The sequence below is a fragment of the Mus caroli genome, unplaced genomic scaffold (genome assembly GCF_978045245.1).
Source record: "Mus caroli unplaced genomic scaffold, Mus_caroli_1 scaffold_2, whole genome shotgun sequence".
Taxonomy (NCBI): Eukaryota; Metazoa; Chordata; class Mammalia; order Rodentia; family Muridae; genus Mus; species Mus caroli.
Genome location: NW_028227257.1, coordinates 22,378,631 through 22,401,164, shown reverse-complemented (window position 1 = coordinate 22,401,164; position 22,534 = coordinate 22,378,631). Strand labels below are relative to the sequence as shown.

Sequence of the window (22,534 nt, the reverse complement as noted above, 5' to 3'; positions counted from 1 at the left end):
ATTCTTTCATTTGCCCATGGTCAGTCTTAATTCAAAAATCTTAATGAACAATCACAGACACTAATTCTTAAGTTTTAAATTGTGTGCTCCTCTGAGCAGTATAAGACAGCAGATTGTCTCAGTCTGCCCTGCTGTGGATGGGAATCATCCCTTTGTCTGGTAGATCCATACTGTATATGCTACCTGCTCATTAGCCATTTAGTAGTAGTGATTGTGATGTGGTGTGTCAGGGCTTATGCTTAAGTCCCCACATTTTACTTAATAATGACCCTAAGGTGCAAGAGTAGAGACAGTAGCAATTTAGGAAAGACAAACAGTAACCACAGCGTGCTTTGTATAGGGACAAGGATGAAAGGACAATAAGGTCTTTGAGAGAAGGAAAATATTCATATAACTTTCAATATATCATCTTGTTGTAACTATTATTAGTAGCAACTCTTAGTGCTACGTTCTCACTGTGCCTGAATAGATAAATGTTATCAGCCAAACATGATGGCACATCTGCCACCTCAGCACGTGGGAAGCAGAGCAGGAAGATTGCTGCCACCTCTGGCTACATAGTGAGTCCTTAGCTTACAAAACAAAATCAGGCTGCTAAGATGGCTTGGCAGGTAAGGGTTCACTCCCCCAAGCCTGAGGATCCACCAGAGGGAAAGAAAAAGAACCTAAAGCTGTCCTCGCACCCCCACATACATACTCCAGCCCACGTGCATGAGCACAAGTTCATGCTTAACAGTTGTTCCAAAAACCCAAAAGCAAACCAGTGTTATCACAGATATGCATATACATACGAACAAACAGAAATACAGGAATAAGAGCTAACTGAAAATTATCTCCCTCCCAAAAAGGGGGGGGGGCTACTAGATCTTAACTTTGTTCTGGTTACACACCCACACATGATACACCTATACAAGGCCAGACACTATTTTACTGTCAATTTCTTTGTTTTGATACTATACTGCTTAAGTTGTAATCCCTGTAGGAAGATGATCTCTCTGTTACATTTGCAACTTTGTATGGATGTATAACTATTTAAAAATAAAAGTAAAAATTTTACTTCTCCCTTAGGTGTTCCATTAAGATGTTAGCATAAACCACAAAAGACAAATGTATGAAATCTAAGAAAAAGAACCAATACTAAAGAAATGAGATGAACATTTCATTTCAGGGTGCAACAGAGAAATGCTTTTGTGACAGTCCACAGCATTCTTACTGATCTGCCTGTTTATGGTGGAACAGAAGATGGAATGGCTCTAGGACTGACTGCAGAGTACACAGAGGGAAGGGGCAAAATGGAAGCAACTTATGCTAGGCTTAACTTTGGAGAACATTTCTGAATTTTTTGAAAAGATGACTGAAGAGATGGCTTAGGTAAGGGCACCTGAGGCCAAGCCTGATGACCTGAGTTTGATCTCTAGGACCTGCACAGTAGGAGAGAAACTGACTCCTGCAAGTTGACTTCTGACCTCCACATGCACGCCAACTATAGTGTAAGGTACAATCCGTCCCTCCACCAAATACATAAATACACAGTAAATGTACAAAACAAAAGAAACATGTTTATAGAAGTCCTTGAGGTGATCAGACTTGGTCAAATATTCAAAGAGAACTATTGTGTTTTTTTTTTAAGAAAAACAAATACTATTTTATAACTTAAGAATCCTTGAGTTATAAACAAATAAACAATTGTTAGCTTAATAATTTGAGAGGAAGACCAGAGAACATAGAAAGCTCACTTATAGGGAGAACAAAGATGATGTTTACATATTTGACCTTTCTATTTCCAGATGAATAGCCTGGAAGTGTCAAAATCAACAAAAGAAATTAAAAAAGAAAACCTTGTCCACATCTGCCATAAACTGCTGATTCCCCACAACGGCCTACAGAGCCTGTCAAAATACTGCTTCCCTAACACAGCTCCCAGGGCTTGAATGCAGACTGCACAGCTGCACTCGGTGCAGCTGCACTGCTCCAAAGCCTGTAGGGGGCACTGAAGGCACTGGGTGTGTGTGTGGCAGGGTCCATGCACTGCCACTGAGCTTTGAATTGCAAATGTTCTTCATTCAACTCTGGGTAATTATCAATCCCCCCCCCCCCCCCAAGAAAAACAAACCCTTTGAGAATACCTTTGATTTTCTACAGAACAGCAACCCAAACTAAATGCTAAGCACCAGATGTCAAGCGTCCAGAACTGGTTAGAAATACTGTAGCCCTGTGGAGGGAACTACCAGATTCAGAAGAGAAAGTTATGAAGCTAACCTTAGGCAAAATGAAAGCCTACAAAGAGGCCGTGAGCAGTTTCAAGAACAGTCAACTCCAAGTCAGCTTCTGTCTTCTGAGAAAGAAATCAGGCAAGAACTTTAAAAATGAGTTATTAAAAAGAAGGGAATTAATTTTGCTTGGAAAACCAGAAAGACCTCCATCAGCACATTTATTATCTGAAAGCTTCTAAGAGGCGAAAGATCAATCTGTGCAGAGAAAGCTGAGGACTGAACACAGGCTTGGAAGACCCTGTCCGGTGCACATAAGCAGACATGTTCAGCTTGTTAAAGCTGACTTCTTTGTGATAATGAAATGAAGTCTTAGGAAGAGCAGGTGGCTGCAGTTAACAAAGTGACCTCATCAGTCATGGTGTGAAACAATCAGGTGACATCATTGAGAATCAAGGGAGAAACCAACTAGGTCTCAAGGTCGTAAGTAGTTGTCAAACTAGAAAGGACAAAGCTGGTTAACAGCTGACATTCAGTTCCTCTTTCGGAGCTCATGGACGGCTGCTGCTTGAATCCATCTCTATTCCTGCCAAGTTCCGCCTTGTGTAAGAACTGGAGAGGAGGCTGTCCACGCAGAGGTGGCAGTGCCTCATTCTCCTCTGATGCAGGCAGAGATGTGAGGCTTTGACACGCTGACAGCTACGTGCAAGTGTGTGCTCCTATGTTCTGGGACCACAAATGCTTTCACAGCTGTTGCAGAACTATGGTATAACTGTGTTCTCAAAGAAGCTTTTAGACTCACTAGGTAAAATGAGTGTAGAGTTGATGGTTGTACATAAAAGTGAGTGTAAATTTTCTAGTAGAGTGGAAATCTCATTTTCATATTCTCCCTCATAATCTTTTTCCTCAACTAAAAACTAAGAAATTATGTAAATTTTTATTGCTTACATTGTATAGAATAAAAATTATTACTTTTTTAGAAAGTGAAAACAAACTAACAAAAAGAACCCTCTTACTTCCCTGGTAGGACTGAAAGCTGGCTCGGAGGATAGATTTACTTACCGACATGTCCATTCCATGAAGCCGTCGAGTTTCCTGGACCATTATAGTCTCCAGTATTTTGTAATACAAAATTTCTGCCAGTTTTAGTCTGTTTACAGCAAAGTCTATAGAAAACAAAGGAGAGCATATGCTATTGAAATGGTGATGGCCAAAGCAAACTCAACAGTAAACAGGTACATTAACTGCAAGAGATGGGAACTGACTGTGGGGACATTCTTTCTCCACACTTAATGCCATCTGTGGAGACAGTCTCTATACTTAATGCTGTGCCGATTTTAATCTTCTCTTCTTACCTATGTGAGATCCTGGCTGTTTATCTGTGGACTGGGTATAGTGTTGGCAGAAAGTCTCTCCTATTCCTTTCACGATTTTTATAATGTTTCCCATAGGATTCCGCATACAAGATCTATAAAATACAAGAGAAACTTGCTTATCAGGAAAACCCAGATTATCAACATTCCTCAAGAATCTTCAAGAATCACCCAAGGGCTAGGATCCAGCTCAGTGACAGACAGCTTGCCTAGATACCCAAGACCATGGAATACAGATACAAACTTGCACGCGCACATACACTGTAAGTATTAGGGACTGAACTCAGCAGGCATTTGCTGAATTGCCTTACCAGTCAGCTATAAGAATTTTTAATCATGCTATTTTGCCAGATATGGTAGCATACATTTGGTGCCTGCTTAGACATGAAATGTATGCAGTGCGACAGAGGCCAAACAAGGTGCCAGTCTAATGTGTGTGCTCAGAATCGAACCTTGGATCTCTGCAAAAGCAACAAGTGCTATTAACTGCTGGCCCATCTCTCTGGTCCAGGAGCATTTATTATTTATTATTATTTATTTTGGTAGCGGTCAGAGGATATCTAGAATTCATCTCTCTTTTTCCACCATGTGGGAACTCAGCATCAAACTCAAGTTATCAGACTTGGCAGCCAAAGATAAAAGATATAGTCCTGAGCCATCTCACTGGCCCTGAATTAATTTTTTAACATTGTGTAATATCTTCATTCTTCTGCATAAGGATATTTTGTTTTCCCAACATCATTTCTTACTCTTTACCCACTATATGGTCTTGGTACACTATCAATGATCACTTGAAAAAAATATAGCTTATTTCTCTCCATTTTGTTTCCCCGGTTTATACATGTCTGAGTCAATACCTTGCTTTTTTGATTATTGAAGCTGTGTACTATTCTACTATATTGAAATAAAATGTAAAGCCTCCAGCGCTGATCTTTTTCAAGTTTGTTTTGGCTTCTGGGGGTACTAAAGTTCCCCATGAGTTTTAAAGTTTGGTGGGGTTTTTTTTTCTTCCTATTTTGGTTTGTTATAGTTTTGGGTTTGTTTGTTTTTTGAGACATGGTCTCATGTAGCCCAGGCTGTTCCTGAACTATTCATATAGCCAAAGATGACTTGAGGTCTGCTCTGCCTGCTTTCCCCTGCAGGAGCTAGGACTGCGAGCATGCCTGCCCTCACCTGGCTCCCGTGTCTGTCTTTTTGTGCTTCTCATTCCGTCCCTTCTCCTATTGCTGTAACATGCTTGCACAGTGGCCTTGCCACTTCTTTTCAATTTACTCATGCTGACAGTTCAGTACAGGTCAATCTACTCAGGAGCTATGACCAGATCTTCAGGGCAGTCTTCCAGCCTTCCCTACAACATCTCTTCACAGATATTTTTGAGACTATGGACAACTTTCGCAACCTTCTTGTGGCCTAAAGGTTTAGAAAAGAAGGAACGAGTGTCACTGCTCTGCAGCTCTTGCTGGAGAACTAGATTTTCCTTCTCTTCTGAGATTTAGGTAAGTATCTTCATTCCAGCGTTCCCTAGGGATATCTTTAGCTTTATGAGGATCTTTCCAGAGTTATAATGAACTCTGGAGAATGGAAGGCTTTTAAGTAGTTTCCCATAATCCTGATTAAACCCTGGTGGGAAGACATGGGACATTCTTTCTTTGGAAGGTTTTTTTTCTTATGAACTTTAACACATCTACCTATGTAACCTACGTGTTCTCTCTCTCTCTCTCTCTCTCTCTCTCTCTCTCTCTCTCTCTCTCTCTGTGCTGAGACAGTGCTGGAGTATGACTTGGAACCCTTCTCCTGTCTCTACCTGTCAAGTGCTGGGATTACAGGAGAAGAGCTCTGCCCCCAGCTCCTCCTCCCTCTTATCCATTGAGATATTTTATTTACATGTATATTTCACATTCCTAAAAAAATTAATCTCAGGACTTTCATTTCTATGTCTTAATACTCTGCCTTTTCAAGGTTCACCACGTTCATAAGCCCCATCTCAGGCAATGACTCTGTACTTGCTCTTCCTGTGAGACTTACTACAGTCTTGCCAAAACTGTGCTCATGACTAAGAGATTCAGCCATGCCTCAGGGTTAGTCAGAGCCTGGCTACTTGGAGAATAACTTTTCTTCTGTTTCTTTATTGGTGTCTATGTATATCTGTGGACTTGTCTGTGGATGCCAGAGGTCACCCTTGGGTGCCAATCCTCAGAAACTGACCAGTTTGTTTTTCAGATAGGTTCTCTCATTAGCCTGGGTTCTCCGATGAGGCAAGGTGAGCCCCAAGCATCCTCTTGTTTCTGCCGCCTTGGTGCTGTGCTTTACAAAGGCATGGCACCAAGCACTCAGCTTCCTTAGTGGATCTGGTGAATCACACTCAGGGTCTCAGCACTTCACCAAATGAGTTATCTTTTAATACTGCTCTGGGGGGCTGGAGAGGAGTGAGCCACAGAGTCAGGTGTAGCCTAAGTTATTTGACAGAACTAATTCTCAGAGGACAACAACAGTGGCCTGAACCTGGAAATGTCACCTCGCTCTCTTTGCTTGTTTTTGAGACGAGGTCTCATGTAACCAAGGCTGGTCTTGAACTCCTGATTATTACCCTCACCAGAAGGATGGAGGAAGAGCCCAGTGTGGAACAGTGATAGGTAGGAGCACAATCCTATCAAGCACACCCTTCCAGCACTGCCTGTTAGGGAACAAGCTGTCGGAACAGACTCCTCCATTACCTTTCCTTACCACTAATTTAGAAGTTTATAACACGAAATCCTCTCTCTCTCTCTCTTTCCTCAAAGGAGCTGCTGAACATTATTTTCCTGATTCTCATTATTCTTTTATTTCATTAGGAGTCAGAAAAGAAGGGTCTCTGCTATCGCATCATCCCACCATCTTTACCAGGAAACATGCCTCTTTAAAAATCAACTCCATGAAATCCCACTATATACTGTCCCCGAAGGTAACCAGTCTCACCTTGAATAACCACTCAGGTTGAACTCAGTTAAAGTAAACTCAGGGGCCAGCGAGACGGCTCAGTTGGTAAGGGCATTTGCCTCTAAGCCTAACAACCTACATTCGATGTCCACGATCTGCATGGTGGAAGGAGAGCAATGCCTTCATCACGTGGTCTTGCCTCTATAAACATGCCATGGCACGCTAAAGTTTCCCCATAAAAAAGAAAGTCAACTAAAAAGAAAAACCACAAATAACTCAAGATCTTACAAGAGTGCAGTGTCTACACTCAATAAATTTTCAAACACACTTGAAAGCCTATTATTCTGCGAAATAACTTTATTTTTCAGTAGATACTTCTGCCTAGACATCAACACATTTTATGATCAAATTGATGCAGTAAAACTTGCCCCATGTCCTCCCAGTCTCAAAAATGCCAAATATATTAAAAATATAACTGAACAAAAAAATCTGATTTTGACAAAACATAAAAATGACACACTTACTCAAAAATATTCAGGAGCTGCTCACTTGGTGCGCTTTTTAGTCCAGCGACAATGCTCTGTAACCGGCTTACACTTTGAGTGGCTGAAGCCACAGGCGTGGTGACTGCCTCTTTTTCCTGTAAATACCGCCGTCCCGTAAGCGGGGTAGAAGGTGCAAATGACCGTTTCTGTCAGAAAAGGAAACTCTGTTGATTTTTATTATTTATTTTTTATTTTTCATTTTTCAAAACAGGGTTTCTCTGTGCAACAGCCCTGGCTGTCCTGGTCTGTTTTACAGACCAGGCTGGCCTTGAACTCAGAAACCCAACTGCTTCTGCTTCCTGAGGGTTTAAAGGCACGTTAACCATGACCAACAAAAATGTGTAAGATTAACGAGTTATTTCCTCTGGCTAAATGTTTACTGCAGTGTGTGCCCCATCTACTGTATTCACATTTACAGGTACACTACTTATTACTGTCCTTCCTTTACAGGCTACCAACCAGATGTCTAGCAATATTATGCTAAGGACAATTGTACAACTGAATCATACTTCATATCTATAGCCTCATTTATCTCATACAACATATCCGAGAAATAATGTTTATGTACGACCTACTTTAATTTTATACATGAGGAAATGGGCACAGATAAGTATAAGATTTGCCTGTGCTAATGAGGTCAGTAGAGAGCCGGGAAGGAGGCCCCACTCTCTGCAAGGTGACTCCCCATTATTAAGCCTTTCTCCTCTACCAAATCTCACAGGTAAACATAGAATCCAGCCTCTGCTCTCGATACTCCCGTCTACAGCTCCATAGCAAAAGTCAGTCAAAAATAGTCTGTGTCAAGTGCAGGGACAGAAACGACAACTCTGAAGCAACATAACACAGGCTGCGCTGAAGCCAAGGGACCTGTAACAAAGTATGTGTTATGTCAAAAGACACGTGGCATGACAAGCCAGTATGCTTGGAAAATGTACATAAGGCATGACCAACGGCAAGAGTAAGTAGTATAGTCTACAAGTTACCTTTCAGGGCTTTCATGGCAATATGAATTAGTAGAAGAAATGCAATATCTAACTTGAAAGATGCCTCTGCTGTTAGTAGAACGAGAGAGAGAAAAGACAAGCATCGTTCACCACTGAGGCCAGGCTATATTACTTTTTCAAAGTGTTGTTGAAGGTTGCATTCCACACCGGCCTGTGATGTCAGTTTCCCAAATGGGGTGTCAGCAGTGAACTTTCGAGGTGTTCCAATCTCCTCCTCTGCATCTGCTCCCAAAAAGATCCTCTCATCGAAGTCCCCAACAGTCAGGACATACTCTTCATACTCCTTGTTCACGGCTTTGCTGCAAAGAGAACTGCTTTCAGCCGCCAGAAGAAGTCTGAGCTGGACTGCACACTGATCTCAGCAAAAAGACGAGACACAGACAACAGCTTGGGGAAAATGTTGACTCTGTATTTCCACTTCCTTTATTTGTTATCTAAGAATCTCAGAGATTCCTACCCAAGTATGAACACTCATGACAGTCACAGCAGTAACTTACCTTGAAGTGCAAGTCAAAGCAGACTATACACTTAATTTTAAAACAGTGACACTAATCCGAGGACAGAAAGTAACCTTTGGGCACTAAGGACCTAAGAGTGGCTTTGAAAGAAGGACATTGTCAGTTGCTAACAATAACTAATTAGAAGACTATAAAATCAAACATAGATGTGTTGTGTGTATTTCTGAGTCCTCATAGGAGTATAATTGTTTCAAATGCAAATGTTTCTTAAATGTATTTAGCCAACAAGGTTTAATGACAATTCCATTCAATGGCCTTAGAGCAAGATTTTGATATGAAGGAGTTACCTTTATATTTAATGTTGCAGTCAACAAACTTCAACAAATCATCATTGCCAGCCTAGGACAGGCCATACACTATTTGGATTGGATATTTACCTATTATTTATATGATCTCATGTAGCTCAGGCTGGTCTCAAACTCACTATGTAGCAAGGCTGGCCTTGAACCTCTGAATGTCCTGCCACCATGTCCCTGTGCTGACATTACATACAGGTGTGCACCACCACACCCATCTGTAAATACCTACCTATTATCAGTAAAACTGGAAAGATCCAAGAGACATTCACCTTTTAAAATCTGCCAACAAAAAATAATTTAGGGAATATTAACAAGCACAAAAATGAGATTTTAAAAATATTTTCACATATATATGAAACACGTGTAAAAATTATTAAAAATTTCAGACCAAGGGTTCAAGACATGGCTCAGGAGTTAACAGCACTGGCTGCTCTTGCAAAGGACCTGGGTCCTGTTCCTAGCATCCACATTGTGGTTCATGACCATCTGTAACTCCAGTTCTAGAAGATCCAATGCCTCTTCTGACCTTGGAGTGATCTTGCACACATGTGGTACACATATATATACACTCAGGCACACATGTGTGTGTGTATATATATATATATATATATATATATATATATATAGTTTTTGTTTTTTGTTTTTCTAGTCAGGGTTTCTCTGTGTAGCCCTGGCTGTCCTGGAACTCACTCTGTAGACCAGGCTGGCCTTGAACTCAAAAATCTGCCTGCCTCTGCCTCTCAAGTACTGGGATTAAAGGCGTGTGTCACCACTGCCCAGCTAACAAATACACACACACACACACACACACACACACACAGTTAATTTTAAAACAGTGACACTAATCCGAGAACAGAAAGTAACCTTTGAGCACTAAGGGCCTAACGGTGGTGTGCTCACTTAGCCTGAGTAAATCCCGAATTCAGTATCTAGGACCATACCAATATCTAGGTATTTTTGGTTTTAATGGTCCTAGATATTGAATTCGGGATTTACTCAGGCTAAGTGAGCACAACACCGTTATGCTACACAGCCCTAAAGACAAATTTTCAAAATACTTCAAAGTTAGTCTATGGCAATGTTTTTCAAATTTTTAAAAATATTTTTATTACTTTAAGAACTGCATCAATGTTATTTTGACTTTATTTACCCCCTCCTAATTTCTCCCAAATCTACCCACCTCCACCTGACTCCAATTGTGCTGCTCATATACTTAGGCATACCAGCAGGGTCATCCACTGGAGTGTGGTTAACCTACCATGAACTATACCTTTAAAAACACAGACTCTCCCTCCCCTGAAGCTGTGAGCTTCCATGTGGGTGCTGGGAATTGAACCTGGGTCTTCTGCGCGAGCAGTAAGTGCTCCTACCTTCAGAGCCATCTCTCTAGCCCCAGACCTAAGGGATCTGACCATGGGTCCTAGAATGTTGAGACGGTTCTTTACTTTCAGGCTGCTCTTGGCCCTTAAACATTTAATTATTAGTACCTTCTTATCAAAGAGCTTAGAAATATATGGCTTAAAGTAGTGCTCCTTTATCCCTTTTGCTTCTACTAGAAGTCCGTCATGCAGATCACAAAGTACAGCAATGATGCACGGAGGCTCTTCTGCGGCTTTGAAGTCCGGAGCATGGAAATCAGATGGTAAGCCTAGTTTGACAAAGCATGAAGGGAACAGGAGGGACAGAACAGTCAATTTTTATACTTTTTCTAAAAGTTAATAATTACTTTTCAAAAATACACATCTTACCTTTAAATGATGGATTTAACAAGTCTCGTCTATTTGGGCACATTATAGCATTGGCAAAAATCAGGTCCAAGCAGCACAGAAGTAAATGATATGAGTTTACTAAATCATCACCAATCATACGAAAATTACCTTCATAAGGAAAAAAAAGTTAAAATCCAGAACCCTCTCATGTCAACCATCCCCAAATCCCAGGGTAGAAAGCAGGGAGAGTGTAACTTACCCTTGGTGTAAACAAAGAGTGTCCAGCAGAAGTTAAAGAGGTCCTTAACACTGCAGGGGATCCTCCTGAAGGGAGAGATGCTTTGGTTTTGTTTACTGTTTTATTTGGCCAGGCTAACCTGCTAAGCATCGAGAGCAAACATAAACGAAAGGGTCAAATCGCATGTACAATTCCACCCGGGATGCTAGACGGACAGCTCAGCACACTCTATGGAGTGTTGCAAGATGCACACAACAATCAGATTAGAGAAACATAACTAAAGTATCACCCTTATTTTGAAATATAGGTAATTGTGAGAAATTTAAGTCTCTGCAGAAAGGTAAATAGGACTTTTAAAATTAAAGTCTCCTAATAATTCTGCATCACAGATCTAGGAGAATCAAGGGTCTTACCTCTGCTTTCTGCTCCGTGGCAACTTTGGTAGCTCTTCATATGGATTTTGAAAGATATCTAAAAAAATGGGCTCAAATTTTTTAAAAATTACAGTAGATACTTCAAAATTTCTTTCTAGCCTTTCTATCCGCTCACGAAACTCTTGTGGTAGGTTTGACATGTCCATCCACTTCTTCATTTTACTAAAAAACTGTATTAAGCTTTAAAAAAAGAAAGAAAAGGCAATTTAAAAATTAGTCCACATAATGAACTGAAAATGACACAGTCACTTCATGATGAAAAATCTTTGTTTTTGGGCTGGAGAGATGGCTCAGTGATTAAGAGCACTGACTGCTCTTCCAGAGGGCCTGAGTTCAATTCCCAGCAACCACATGGTGGCTCACAACCATCTGTAATGAGATATGATGCCCTCTTCTGGTGTGTCTGAAGACAGCTACAGTATATTCATATACATAGAATAAATTAAATCTTTAAAAAAAAAAATCTTTGTTTTCAAAACCTAAACTAAAACAACATAAGCCCTCACTCCAGCCTAAACTTCCACTCCCAGTACTAGTAACCACACTGGTTCCAGTAGAGTCTCGGGGACTGAGGAAAGCGAAGTGACAGCCGTCCTCTATGATACGGGCAATAAAAGCACCTACCTGATTCTTTCATCCTCTACAGGAAGCCAATGCTCTAGAGGTAGTTTATGAAGTCAATGTCAGTCAACAGTGTATAGGTTCACTAAGTCAGTGTGAAGAAAAGAGAAGTCTCCCAAATGTAAAGTTGTTCACGAAGCAGCAGACTACTGCAGGCGGGGGTCATGTTCAAGTGTTTGCATTCTTTTTGTTTGTTTGAGATAGTTTCTCTGTGTAGTTGATTTTCATTCCTTAATTTTTATTTCTTGTCACTACTAAGCACTCCGTGGGTCTTAGTTCTACCCTCTACTCGCTCCTTGGCCAACTGCACAGGACTATTTACCTAGGCAGGAAACAAGGAACCGCACTAACCCAGATTCAGATACACGCTGGTGTGCACCCCTGGGGTGAGGGAGGGGAGTTACTGATAAGTCTATTTGAGATCATGTCTCCTTCCTAACCCTGAGCATCCACAGTAGAAGGAAGCAGTTATTAAAGCCCCATTCTGGAATGGGGAGTGGTACATGTAGTTTCAGTTTACATTAATTAAAAAAACAACAACAACAATTTTAGGTTTGTGGAAAATTAATAAAGTCAAGACGACTAAAGACTCTTCACTAGATCTCGATCGTCAGGGGCAAAAATGAAGTTTATGCTAGAGTAACATTAAGCAAGACCTAGCCACTGTTGTACAAACCATCTTTCTCATCACTGGCCACATAATTTTTAAATCTTTATTGTAACTGGTTGTTATTACCATGGTGGCTCATGCCTATAATCCCAATAACGTCATAACAGACAGACGTTATAGAAATATTCCTTATTAAAGGGGCATTGTGGCCTCCCTTCCCCCAGCCTGGAACCTGCTTGCTCAAGGGTGGAGCTATCGGCTCATTCGTCCTGCCACGCCCACTGCTGGAACCTGCCTTTGCTGCCTGGAGGTACACACGTGTTCGTCCTGCTACTGGACCCTGAGTTACTTGGCGGGATATTGGGTTCCCTCCCCCTTCCTTTATAACTGAGTGTCTGAAAATAGTAAAATTGAGCCTTGATCAGAACTTGTTGTCTTGGCTCCATTGTTTCTTCCGCCCCGTCTAGATTCCTCTCTTTTCAGCCTGAACTGCCATTCTCAGTTGAACCGTTCGTGTTGTGGACTGCGGGCAGGCCGCAACAGTTGGCGCCAGAACTGGGACCTGAAGAATGGCAGAGGGATGCTAAGAGAAACGACTGCTGTGTGGAGCTCCACAAGAAAGGAAAGGATCTTCGTATCGGAGGAGCATCGGAGCAACGGACAGGTACACATGCTAGCGCTAGCCTAAAATTTCAGTTTTGTAAAGTGTTGCTGAGGATGCGGTAGGATACGAATCAAGTTTGAATCAGTGCTGACCCAACACTGTTTCTGCTTGGGGTCAGTAGTTCGTTAATCGGAACTAGATACGGAGACAGGCGGTGTGCCGCAGCTTTTTAGAAAGCTGCTCAGGTGGAAGAAGGAAGGGTTCAAAGTCAGAAATCTTTTAGATAAGATAGATAGCTGTTGTCCATGGTTCAAAGAAGAAGAAACGATAGATTGTGGAACCTGGGAGAAAGTTGGTGAGGCCCTGAAGCGAGTTAGAGTTTGAGATTAAGCTTCAGAGGCTGAGTCTCTTTAGATATTTCTAGTTTAGATAATGATTAATGTGGTTCCTATCCTAAATAGTAAAATTTAAGATAAGATATAAAGCAATGCCTCTTTATTAAAGCGTTAAAGCTTGCTTTAATAGGTATTCATAGGTATTAATTGATATCCAAACTTCGTAATATGATAGTAATGCTTCTAATATTGATTATAACAGTGATAAATTGTTTTAAACATAGGTTTTGCTTTCCCAAAGTTGTAGATATTATCCTAACCTTGCACAAAAACTTAAAAATTATGGTTAAAACTGCCATTGTTCCATTGACTGCAGCTTGCAGTTTGATTGCAAATTTAAGATTAATGCTCAGATTAAAAAGTATTTTACCTTTGAGTCAATACAGGGCTCTGGGCAGTCCCAGAGCGGCTTGTGGCCTTTTCTTTTGTTTTGCAAACAATGCCTAAAAAAGTTTTTCCCTGTGTTCAAGAAAATTTCTTTTTAACAGTGTTACAGATCTATTCAGATGTTTAAAATAATGCTTAAATTCAAAGATTTTTGCTTCTAGTAAACTGGTAATCACTAGAAAATTTTGCCTCTACGTATGGCTAATATAGCTTTACATTATGTAAGAAAAATGTTTATTGTTTCTGCTTCTTTACAAGAAGCCAAAAGTTTTAATCTTTCAGTATATATTGTTTCCTAAGTGGAAAGTATTTTATTAACTAATGCTTCTCAAGGGAAGTTTACCTTAAATCCTTGCTTGTCATTTTTCCAGTTTAAACTAGCTTCTAGCCTTTTAACTTTATGGCAATAGTACATCAGAGACTGTATATTCAGACTTAGTAAAATTAGTCATTTAATAGAGTCATAATGATTTTTCACTCTTCTTCAGTGTGACCAGCCATTCTAACTCAATCTTAGACTGGTCTAATATTCAGTTCAATTATTAGAGATTCCTATATTTTAAATTACCTAGCAAAGTTAATTCAGAGCATTTCCCCCAAGGTCACCAAAGGCTCATCTTGCCTTCACCTTATTTGTCCTAAACTTTTTGCAAACTGACATTAAAGGTCAGTCTGCAGCGGAACGCCACTGGCACCCAGTTACTTCTAATTTGAGATTAGCTTTAGTTTTACAATTTGCATCTAAATAAAGTACCTTGACTTCTCCAAACAGAAAATTTACATTGCTACACTCTCATTGTTTAGAATTCTTCCTTTTCTCAAGCAGGTCAATCTACATTCTCCGGTTCTCCGCCCCTAAGAGCAAACAGGTGGTACTGCTAATCTCCCTTCCAAGGACATCCCAGCATGTGGCTTTTCAGTCTAAGATAAGATTTAGATTTACCAGGAGAGCTAGGGAAGTAGAAATTTCATATATATTTACAGAGATTAGTTCTTATTTTGATAGAGATGGGCTTAGTCCCTTAGCTGGCCTCTGGCTTTTCACCCTTGCTGTTACTGCAAGGTGTCCTTAGTTCCTCAGGCTATTGAGAATAACAGAGATGAAGAGGAAAGACCTTCAGCTCCTATTTTAACCAAAATTAATGGTGTTAATACTGACATAATTTTTGTCTAGACCTTGCTAAATCTGAGGTTGACAAGTCTCATATAGAGACCACGCATAACTCAGAATTACGCTACTGATTCATAATCATATGAATACAGTATGGGTACCGCTTGGCGCAGGAGATTACTGCGGAGGGAAGGTCCAGCTTGACCGTTTCTGAGTTCCCTGTGCGACACACCTGATTCGAAAGAGGTTGGTATCTGACTCCAGGTAAAAACCAAAAATACTTAAGGCTCTGCCTCCCCTCCCCAAAAGATACCAAGAGCCACAGATGTGAGTTGTTATAATGCTCACGGGAGGAATCAGGTCAATGTCCACCCAAGTCAAGGTTAAAGGCCCACTCATCTATGGATGAAAAGAATCATTTGATCACCTCTGTTAAGCATTGCCTATTTAAACTTAATTAATAGGGGGGAGAGAGGTTGGAGACCTTGCTGTCGTAAGGGCAGGCCCTTCACTGCCTCCCACCCAAAAAAAAAAAAGCAAACTGGCCTTGTACTAGGAGCCAGCCAGTCTTACCCCCTTCTCCCTGTTTCCCCGCCTGCCATCCAAAATTGCGGAGGAATATCAGCTCAGTGTTATTCTAAATTTGTTTAGTTAAACTCAGCCAGGGTTCCAATGCCCTACTTAAAATGCAAACAGGTAGCTACCTATTCAGCACTAATTAGCATTATAAAGTCAGAGCCTACAGCCCAGCGCTGCTATTCTGTCAGTGCTTTAAAGACAGTCTTAGCCAGATACAGTTTACCATTAGAAAAGTTAGGGAATCCCATGGAAACAGGTTTTTTCTTTGGCCCTAAGAACTCAGGCAGAACTATTGAACATAGATAATTTTTCTGCCTCAGGCTACCCCCTTTTTTATTTTTGTTTTGTTAACTAATGGGAGGAAATGTGGCCTCCCTTCCCCCAGCCTGGAACCTGCTTGCTCAAGGGTGGAGCTACCGGCTCATTCGTCCTGCCACGCCCACTGCTGGAACCTGCCTTTGCTGCCTGGAGGTACACACGTGTTCGTCCTGCTACTGGACCCTGAGTTACTTGGCGGGATATTGGGTTCCCTCCCCCTTCCTTTATAACTGAGTGTCTGAAAATAGTAAAATTGAGCCTTGATCAGAACTTGTTGTCTTGGCTCCATTGTTTCTTCCGCCCCGTCTAGATTCCTCTCTTTTCAGCCTGAACTGCCATTCTCAGTTGAACCGTTCGTGTTGTGGACTGCGGGCAGGCCGCAACAGGGCATAAGAGAAAAAAGTTTGTGTTAAGTTCCCGATTAAGAAATACCACAGAAACAGGCCATGCTGACACACATTTATAACTGTACAAGCGGGAAGAATGAAGCAGGAGCCAGTTTTGATAGTAGCCTGGATCTGGGCTATAATCTGAGATCCACTCTCAAAAATAAGGTAATAACTAATTAAAATATCACTGAAAGCAACTTCAAGATGAAAGGCTACAATGAATACAACACATTTTGAAATGAATACATAACAAACACTGAGAGAGAGAGAGAGACTTGATGACGAACGACAAAGTGATGGAGTAAGTAGGAAGAATGCAATGGGAGTGGCAGTGAGACTGGACCAAAAGCTTTAAACTGTTTCCCTTTAAAAAAAAAAAACCAGGGAGTAAAGATAGAGCTACAATGTCTTTAACAGAAGTCTGTTAGGGTTAGGGTCTGACAGGAAAGGACATGCAGTAGCACACTGGGGCTGAACAAAGTCAGAGGACTTAGAATGAGAGAAACTGAAGCCTAAAATGAAAGTGCAGCCTCTGTGAGCATGGGTTGTAAGTGCACACGTGCGTGCACGCATGTGCATACACTTCTTTTTGTTTGTTTGTTTGTTTGTTTTTCGAGACAGGGTTTCTCTGTGTAGCCCTGGCTGTCCTGGAACTCACTTTGTAGACCAGGCTGGCCTCGAACTCAGAAATCGGCCTGCCTCTGCCTCCCGAGTGCTGGGATCAAAAGCGTGCGCCACAATGCCCAGCGTGCATACGCTTCTTTATGTGGCTACAAGAGGAAGCCAGTAAATGACACTGAGTATCTCCCTCAATCACGTTTCCACTTGATTTTTCTAAATTATTTAAAAATTTATCTGTGTGTGTGTGTGTGTGTGTGTGTGTATACCATGTCTGAGCAGATGCCTATGAAGGCAAGAAGGAGGTATCCAAGCCCTTGAAAATGTAGTTACAAAGAGTTGTGAGCCCCGACATGGGTGTTGAGAACCAAATCCAGGTTCTGTGGAAAAGGAAGCCCTCTTAAGCATTGGGCCATGTCTACACACCCTCCACTCTAATTTTGAGATTGAGGTGTCATTTTGACTGGACTGGCTAGCCAACAGGCCCCAGGATTGGCCTGTCTCGTTCCCCCAGTGCTGAGGATCCAGATCGCTAAAGCCTGGTACTGATGGGAATACTCTACCCAATCGAGCCACCTCTCCAGCCTCTCCAGGCCAAATCTAATATTTCTAAAACATTTGGAAAACTCAAAATGTCTTACCTTAACTTAGCTGAGCGCAGTATTCTGGTGAGTGAGACACAGTTTCCTTCCATGACGCCCTTTCCCACAGTAGGAATGATGCTCTTGCGGCAAGCAACATATAAAGAGCATGCTAGCCAGTGTATAACTTCTCCCTGCAGGCCAACGCAAACACAATACATGTCTAGAAGAGGCCTTATAAGTTCATTTGTCTGAGAAAATATGACTAATACAATCCCAAACATCAGAACAGACCCCCACATTCTTCTTATTCTTAGAACCATAGCATGAAAAAAAAATTCAGAAAATTTTCTAAATTTCTAATCTAAAAATAGATCTCTTACTTAATTCCAAATTTAGTCTCACTGGAAGAATTCTACTAAAATCTCTTTGTATTATCTTCCTCAATTTTTGGCTTTGTTTTGTTTTCAAGACAAGGTTTCTTTGTGTAGCACTGGCTGTCTTGGAACTACTTCTGTAGTAGACCAGGCTGGCTTTGAACTCACAGAGATCTGCTTGCATCTGCCTCCTGAGTGCTGGGATTAAAGGCATGTGCCACATCTGGCATCTTTCTCAGTTTCAAAACACCAGTCATAGTCTTGATGATATTTATTCTTTTCTATGTTTTATGTTTCTTTTTAACCAATTTGGCAGAAAAAAGAAAAAGAGTAGAAAGTCATCAAAGGTGTCACATGTCAAAAATATTAATATTTATATTAGTATATAATGTGTCATATTAACATAGTATGTTAATAATTTGACATATAATGATATATTAATATTAATATCTATAATATGAAGGACAATGTCAATTTTTTGTGAGGTACAGATTCAGGGTTATATTTACCCATAGTAAATTATCGTTAGCTATTAAACATAGTTCTCCACCTTTGAAGGCCTCAGTTTACGTATCTAAAAGCAGTAACAATTGAAAATTCAACACTTAATATTCTGCTTTTGGTTTCAAATGTCTTCAAACTGAAAACACCTCATGACTACATGTAATAGAGTTGAAGTTTGATAATTAAGAATTATAGATGCGCCGGGCGGTGGTGGTGCACGCCTTTAATCCCAGCACTTGGGAGGCAGAGGCAGGTGGATTTCTGAGTTCGAGGCCAGCCTGGTCTACAGAGTGAGTTCCAGGATAGCCAGGGCTACACAGAGAAACCCTGTCTCGGAAAAAAAAAAAAAAAAAAGAATTATAGATGCAGGGGCTGGAGATATGGCTCAGTGGTTAAGAGCACTGACTGCTCTTCCAGAGGTCCTGAGTTCAAATCCCAGCAATCACATGGTGGCTCACAACCATCTGTAATGGGATTGGATACCCTCTTCTGGTGTGTCTGAAGACAGCTACAGTGTACTTGTATAAATAAAATAAATAAATCTTTAAAAAAAATTACAGATGCAGACACCAACATGGCTGTCTAACCAAAAGCCTGAACAAAGATGGCATCTGTAGAGGTGCTAATGTGGAAAGGAGAACCAAGATGAAAAACTCCAGGCAACCAATGATGCTAAGGGAAGGAGAAAGCACAAACAACTGTCTCTCCAAGCATCAAACGCTCAGCCAGAAAACAAACATATGCACCAAGCAGGCTGTATTCATATAGTTAGAAACACACACACACACACACACACATACACACAGAACAACAATAAAGAAAACGGCCATGAATTTGAGAGGGCACAAAGGGGAAGTACATGGAAGGGGTTGGAGGCAGGAAAGGGGCAGGGAGAGTGATTTAATTAGATCATAATCTCAAGGAAAATGAGAATACTAGAAAGAATTACAGATTCAGGGCTGGAGAGATGGCGCTTGCTGTGGGGGCCTGAAGCCCTCCCTCACTGAGATCCCTGGGACCCAGGCAAACATGGAGGAGAGAACTGACTCCACAGGGGTTGTTCTCTAACCGACACACACACACCAACGCATGGGTCCCCATTAGAAATTAAAATTTTAGTTAAAATTTTTTTGTGACAAGGTTAAAAATAATACCTCAATGGTAGAGTGCTTAAAACAACTAAACAACAAAAATCAAAGATAGTTCTAAATCTCCAGATCTAAAGCTAAGAAAAGAAACAGAAACTACTTTTTGTAATTGGTAAAACAAAACAAAACAAAACAAAAGGTTATAAAAACGAAAGAGAAAGTGTGTGTCTTTCAGTAAAGACTTCCCAAAAGAAGATTAAAAACTACTAAGCAGCAGGCTACCAGAAAGTGTGAGTGAGGAGAGTGAGTGGAGAGAGCTGATCAGCAGGGCTCCTGTGGGGAGCTAGAGCGGGGTGGGGTCTGTGGCAAGGATTCTTAGTGGGCAGCAGAGGGAGGAAGTCGCCTTTGCTCCAAGTGACTTTCACCAACAACTAGAAGAAAAAAAAAAGAACAAGAAGAAACAAAATACAGGACAGAATCCTCCAAACTCAATTCATAAAGGCGTGCTTTCTAAAAGCAAACAATTAAGTGTCAATCAACTCTGCCGAACTATGAATTTAGAATTTAGATGGTCAGCATTCTCTGGAGTCACAGGTGAACAGTCCAGGCAGAGTGACCTGCAGAAAAAGCACACAACCTGGGCTGAGTTTAGCTTGCTTAAGAATTTGAAACAGGGGCTGGTGAGATGGCTCAGTGGGTAAGAGCACCCGACTGCTCTTCCGAAGGTCCAGAGTTCAAATCCCAGCAACCACATGGTGGCTCACAACCATCCACAACGAGATCTGGCGCCCTCTTCTGGAGTGTCTGAAGACAGCTACAGTGTACTTATATATAATAAATAAATAAATCTTTAAAAAAAAAAAAAGAATTTGAAACAAGTGGCTGGTTGCAGTGACTTGGACACACATTGTATTCAACCATGCTTATCTGAGGAGATCAAATAAGACCTGGGGTTTCTGAATGCTTTTCCAGTGAGTCAAAAAACAAAACAAAACAAAATATATACATATAATATATATCATATATATTACATGTATATATTATATACATATAAAATATATATATTATTTTTTTCAACTGAGATGTCATTAAAATTTCTTTTGTATAGCATATGTGTGTGCACATGTATGTTCATGCATTCACCCATTCATGTATGCATGAGTGATGACCAGAGTTAGATGTTGTGTGACTTCATCTATCATTCTCAACCTGTTAGGACAGTCTCTAACTGAATCTGGAGCAGGCCAGAGCACCCCTGGGGTTTGCCTGTCTTCACCCTTCCATGTCTCATTACCTGTATCCCCCGGTGACAGACCACACTGCCACTGCACCTGCCTTGTATGTGGCTGCTGGGGATCCAGGGGCTCAGCAAGCACGTTATCCGCCAGGCCAGCTCTCCAGCTCTCCCATACTTTCAGATTCTCCCCGTTTTCCGGTTATGAACCTTCTTCTGTAGATCACTATCTTTTATTAAGTCTATTCTGCTTTTTGCTGAAAACATGTGAGTTAGTCTCAGGTACTTTTCTCTCATAGGAGTACAGACACGTGTACAACAGTTGCTCCCTATTTCCTACTCCCTGGCCAGCAATTATTTCGCTGGCAGACTGAGTCAGAGGAATCCTACATGTGAATCCTGCCCATGTGTATAATGAAAACTTTTGTACATCTCAGTGAGGTGCTGAAATAGTCTGTCTCGATACCCACTGGGGGATGGCTCCTGTACTCCAGAAGATAGCAGAATCCAAGGAGGTTCAAGTCCCTGATTTAAAATGGCAATGCATTTACACATAAGCTATGATCATCTCTACATTACTTGATGTAAATGCTATATACATAATATTACATTGTTTGTGGGATGACAAGTCTGTTCATGCTCAGGACAAATGTACTTTTCCCCAAGGACTCTTGATCTGCTGAACCCATGGACATGAATTCCACACACACCCCAACACAAGTCTACTTCTACACTAAGCTTATGACCAATCTGGGTTTCTATATTAGAGTGACTCTAATTCTCTTAAAAAAAAAAAAAAATGTTGCGCTGTAACACCACCAAGAAAACAGGTATAGTAGTCACTGTCCTGTTGTAAAGACATTATATATATATATGTGTGTGTATATATATATATACATATATATACATATATATGAATATATATACACACACATATATATTCATTAACATATGTGTGTGTGTATTATTACTGGGAATACCTATTAATGATAACAAGCACCATTTATTTTATTCAGAGCCAGATACCACATCAATCGTTAGAGCAACGGCCTGGCAGAGAGGAACGTGGGGCTGAGAAGAGCTTTGTGTGTGCTGACTTTGATCTATCTAACTACAGTGCATGGTATAAACGAACTAACTACTACACTCGATGAGGTAGAAGAATGGAGGAGCTAAAGGGCTCAGACTGCTGTACCAGGTTGCATGGCAAACTTCGTCACCTTGGGCGCTAAATTAACTTCTTACCGACCCCACTTTTTCCCTCTGTGGAATGGGGATCCAGTGGTGTTTCAAACGAGTTGGGGAAGACATAATCAAAGGGCTGAGCAGCGATGAGTAATTCATTTTACCACGGGATCAGGTCTGATCGATTTAACGGCAGCACCGTGCCGTTTGGGGCACTGGGCGGCGCGCAGAAATCAAGTTTGAAAGTCGGGAGCCAAGGGAACCCCGCAGAACCAGCGGCTCACTTTCCGATCTTCGGTTTCCCGCCTCGAACCAAATGGGTGGGTTGGCCGAGCTACACCCACCCTTCCCTCCCCGCACTCCTCCGAGACCCTCGTAGGTGGGGGAACTCCCACCGCCCGATAGGCTTGGGGCGGGGGCGGGCCGGGGGTGGGGCCTGGCGAGGGTCGGGGCCGCCGCCCACCTGCCGCCGCTCACCTCTAGGCTGTAGTTGCCGCGGATGGCCGTGAAGTCATCCAGGGCTTCGGCCGCGCTTCCCTCGTCCAGGTTCAGTTCCTGGCACAGGGCCTGCAGCGCCTCCCTGGCCGCGGCGACCGCCGCCGCCCCCTCGGCGTGGGGCTCGTCCTCGAACATATCCCCCTCCGGCCCGACGGGCGGCGCGACCGGCTTCGGGGTTTTCTTTTCCCT

The 22,534-nt window shown here is 41.6% G+C and overlaps 1 protein-coding gene and 1 pseudogene across 1 annotated transcript in view; one reads left to right on the top strand and one right to left on the bottom strand.

Moving 5' to 3' along the window:
- Rbl1 (RB transcriptional corepressor like 1) overlaps positions 1 to 22,534 on the bottom strand; it is a 59,312-nt gene extending 36,778 nt beyond the window's left edge. Inside the window, exons 1-11 of the mRNA XM_021183601.2 lie at positions 22,325 to 22,534; positions 17,520 to 17,653; positions 11,226 to 11,426; positions 10,834 to 10,898; positions 10,614 to 10,742; positions 10,353 to 10,513; positions 9,095 to 9,144; positions 8,161 to 8,347; positions 7,024 to 7,190; positions 3,566 to 3,678; positions 3,273 to 3,376 (exon numbers count right to left, since the gene is read on the bottom strand). Of these exons, the coding sequence (XP_021039260.1) occupies positions 3,273 to 3,376; positions 3,566 to 3,678; positions 7,024 to 7,190; positions 8,161 to 8,347; positions 9,095 to 9,144; positions 10,353 to 10,513; positions 10,614 to 10,742; positions 10,834 to 10,898; positions 11,226 to 11,426; positions 17,520 to 17,653; positions 22,325 to 22,480 (1,467 nt within the window). The 5' untranslated portion in view covers positions 22,481 to 22,534. The remainder of the gene's footprint in view (positions 1 to 3,272; positions 3,377 to 3,565; positions 3,679 to 7,023; positions 7,191 to 8,160; positions 8,348 to 9,094; positions 9,145 to 10,352; positions 10,514 to 10,613; positions 10,743 to 10,833; positions 10,899 to 11,225; positions 11,427 to 17,519; positions 17,654 to 22,324) is intronic.
- Positions 2,130 to 2,732, top strand: LOC147005747 (transcription factor A, mitochondrial pseudogene; annotated as a pseudogene).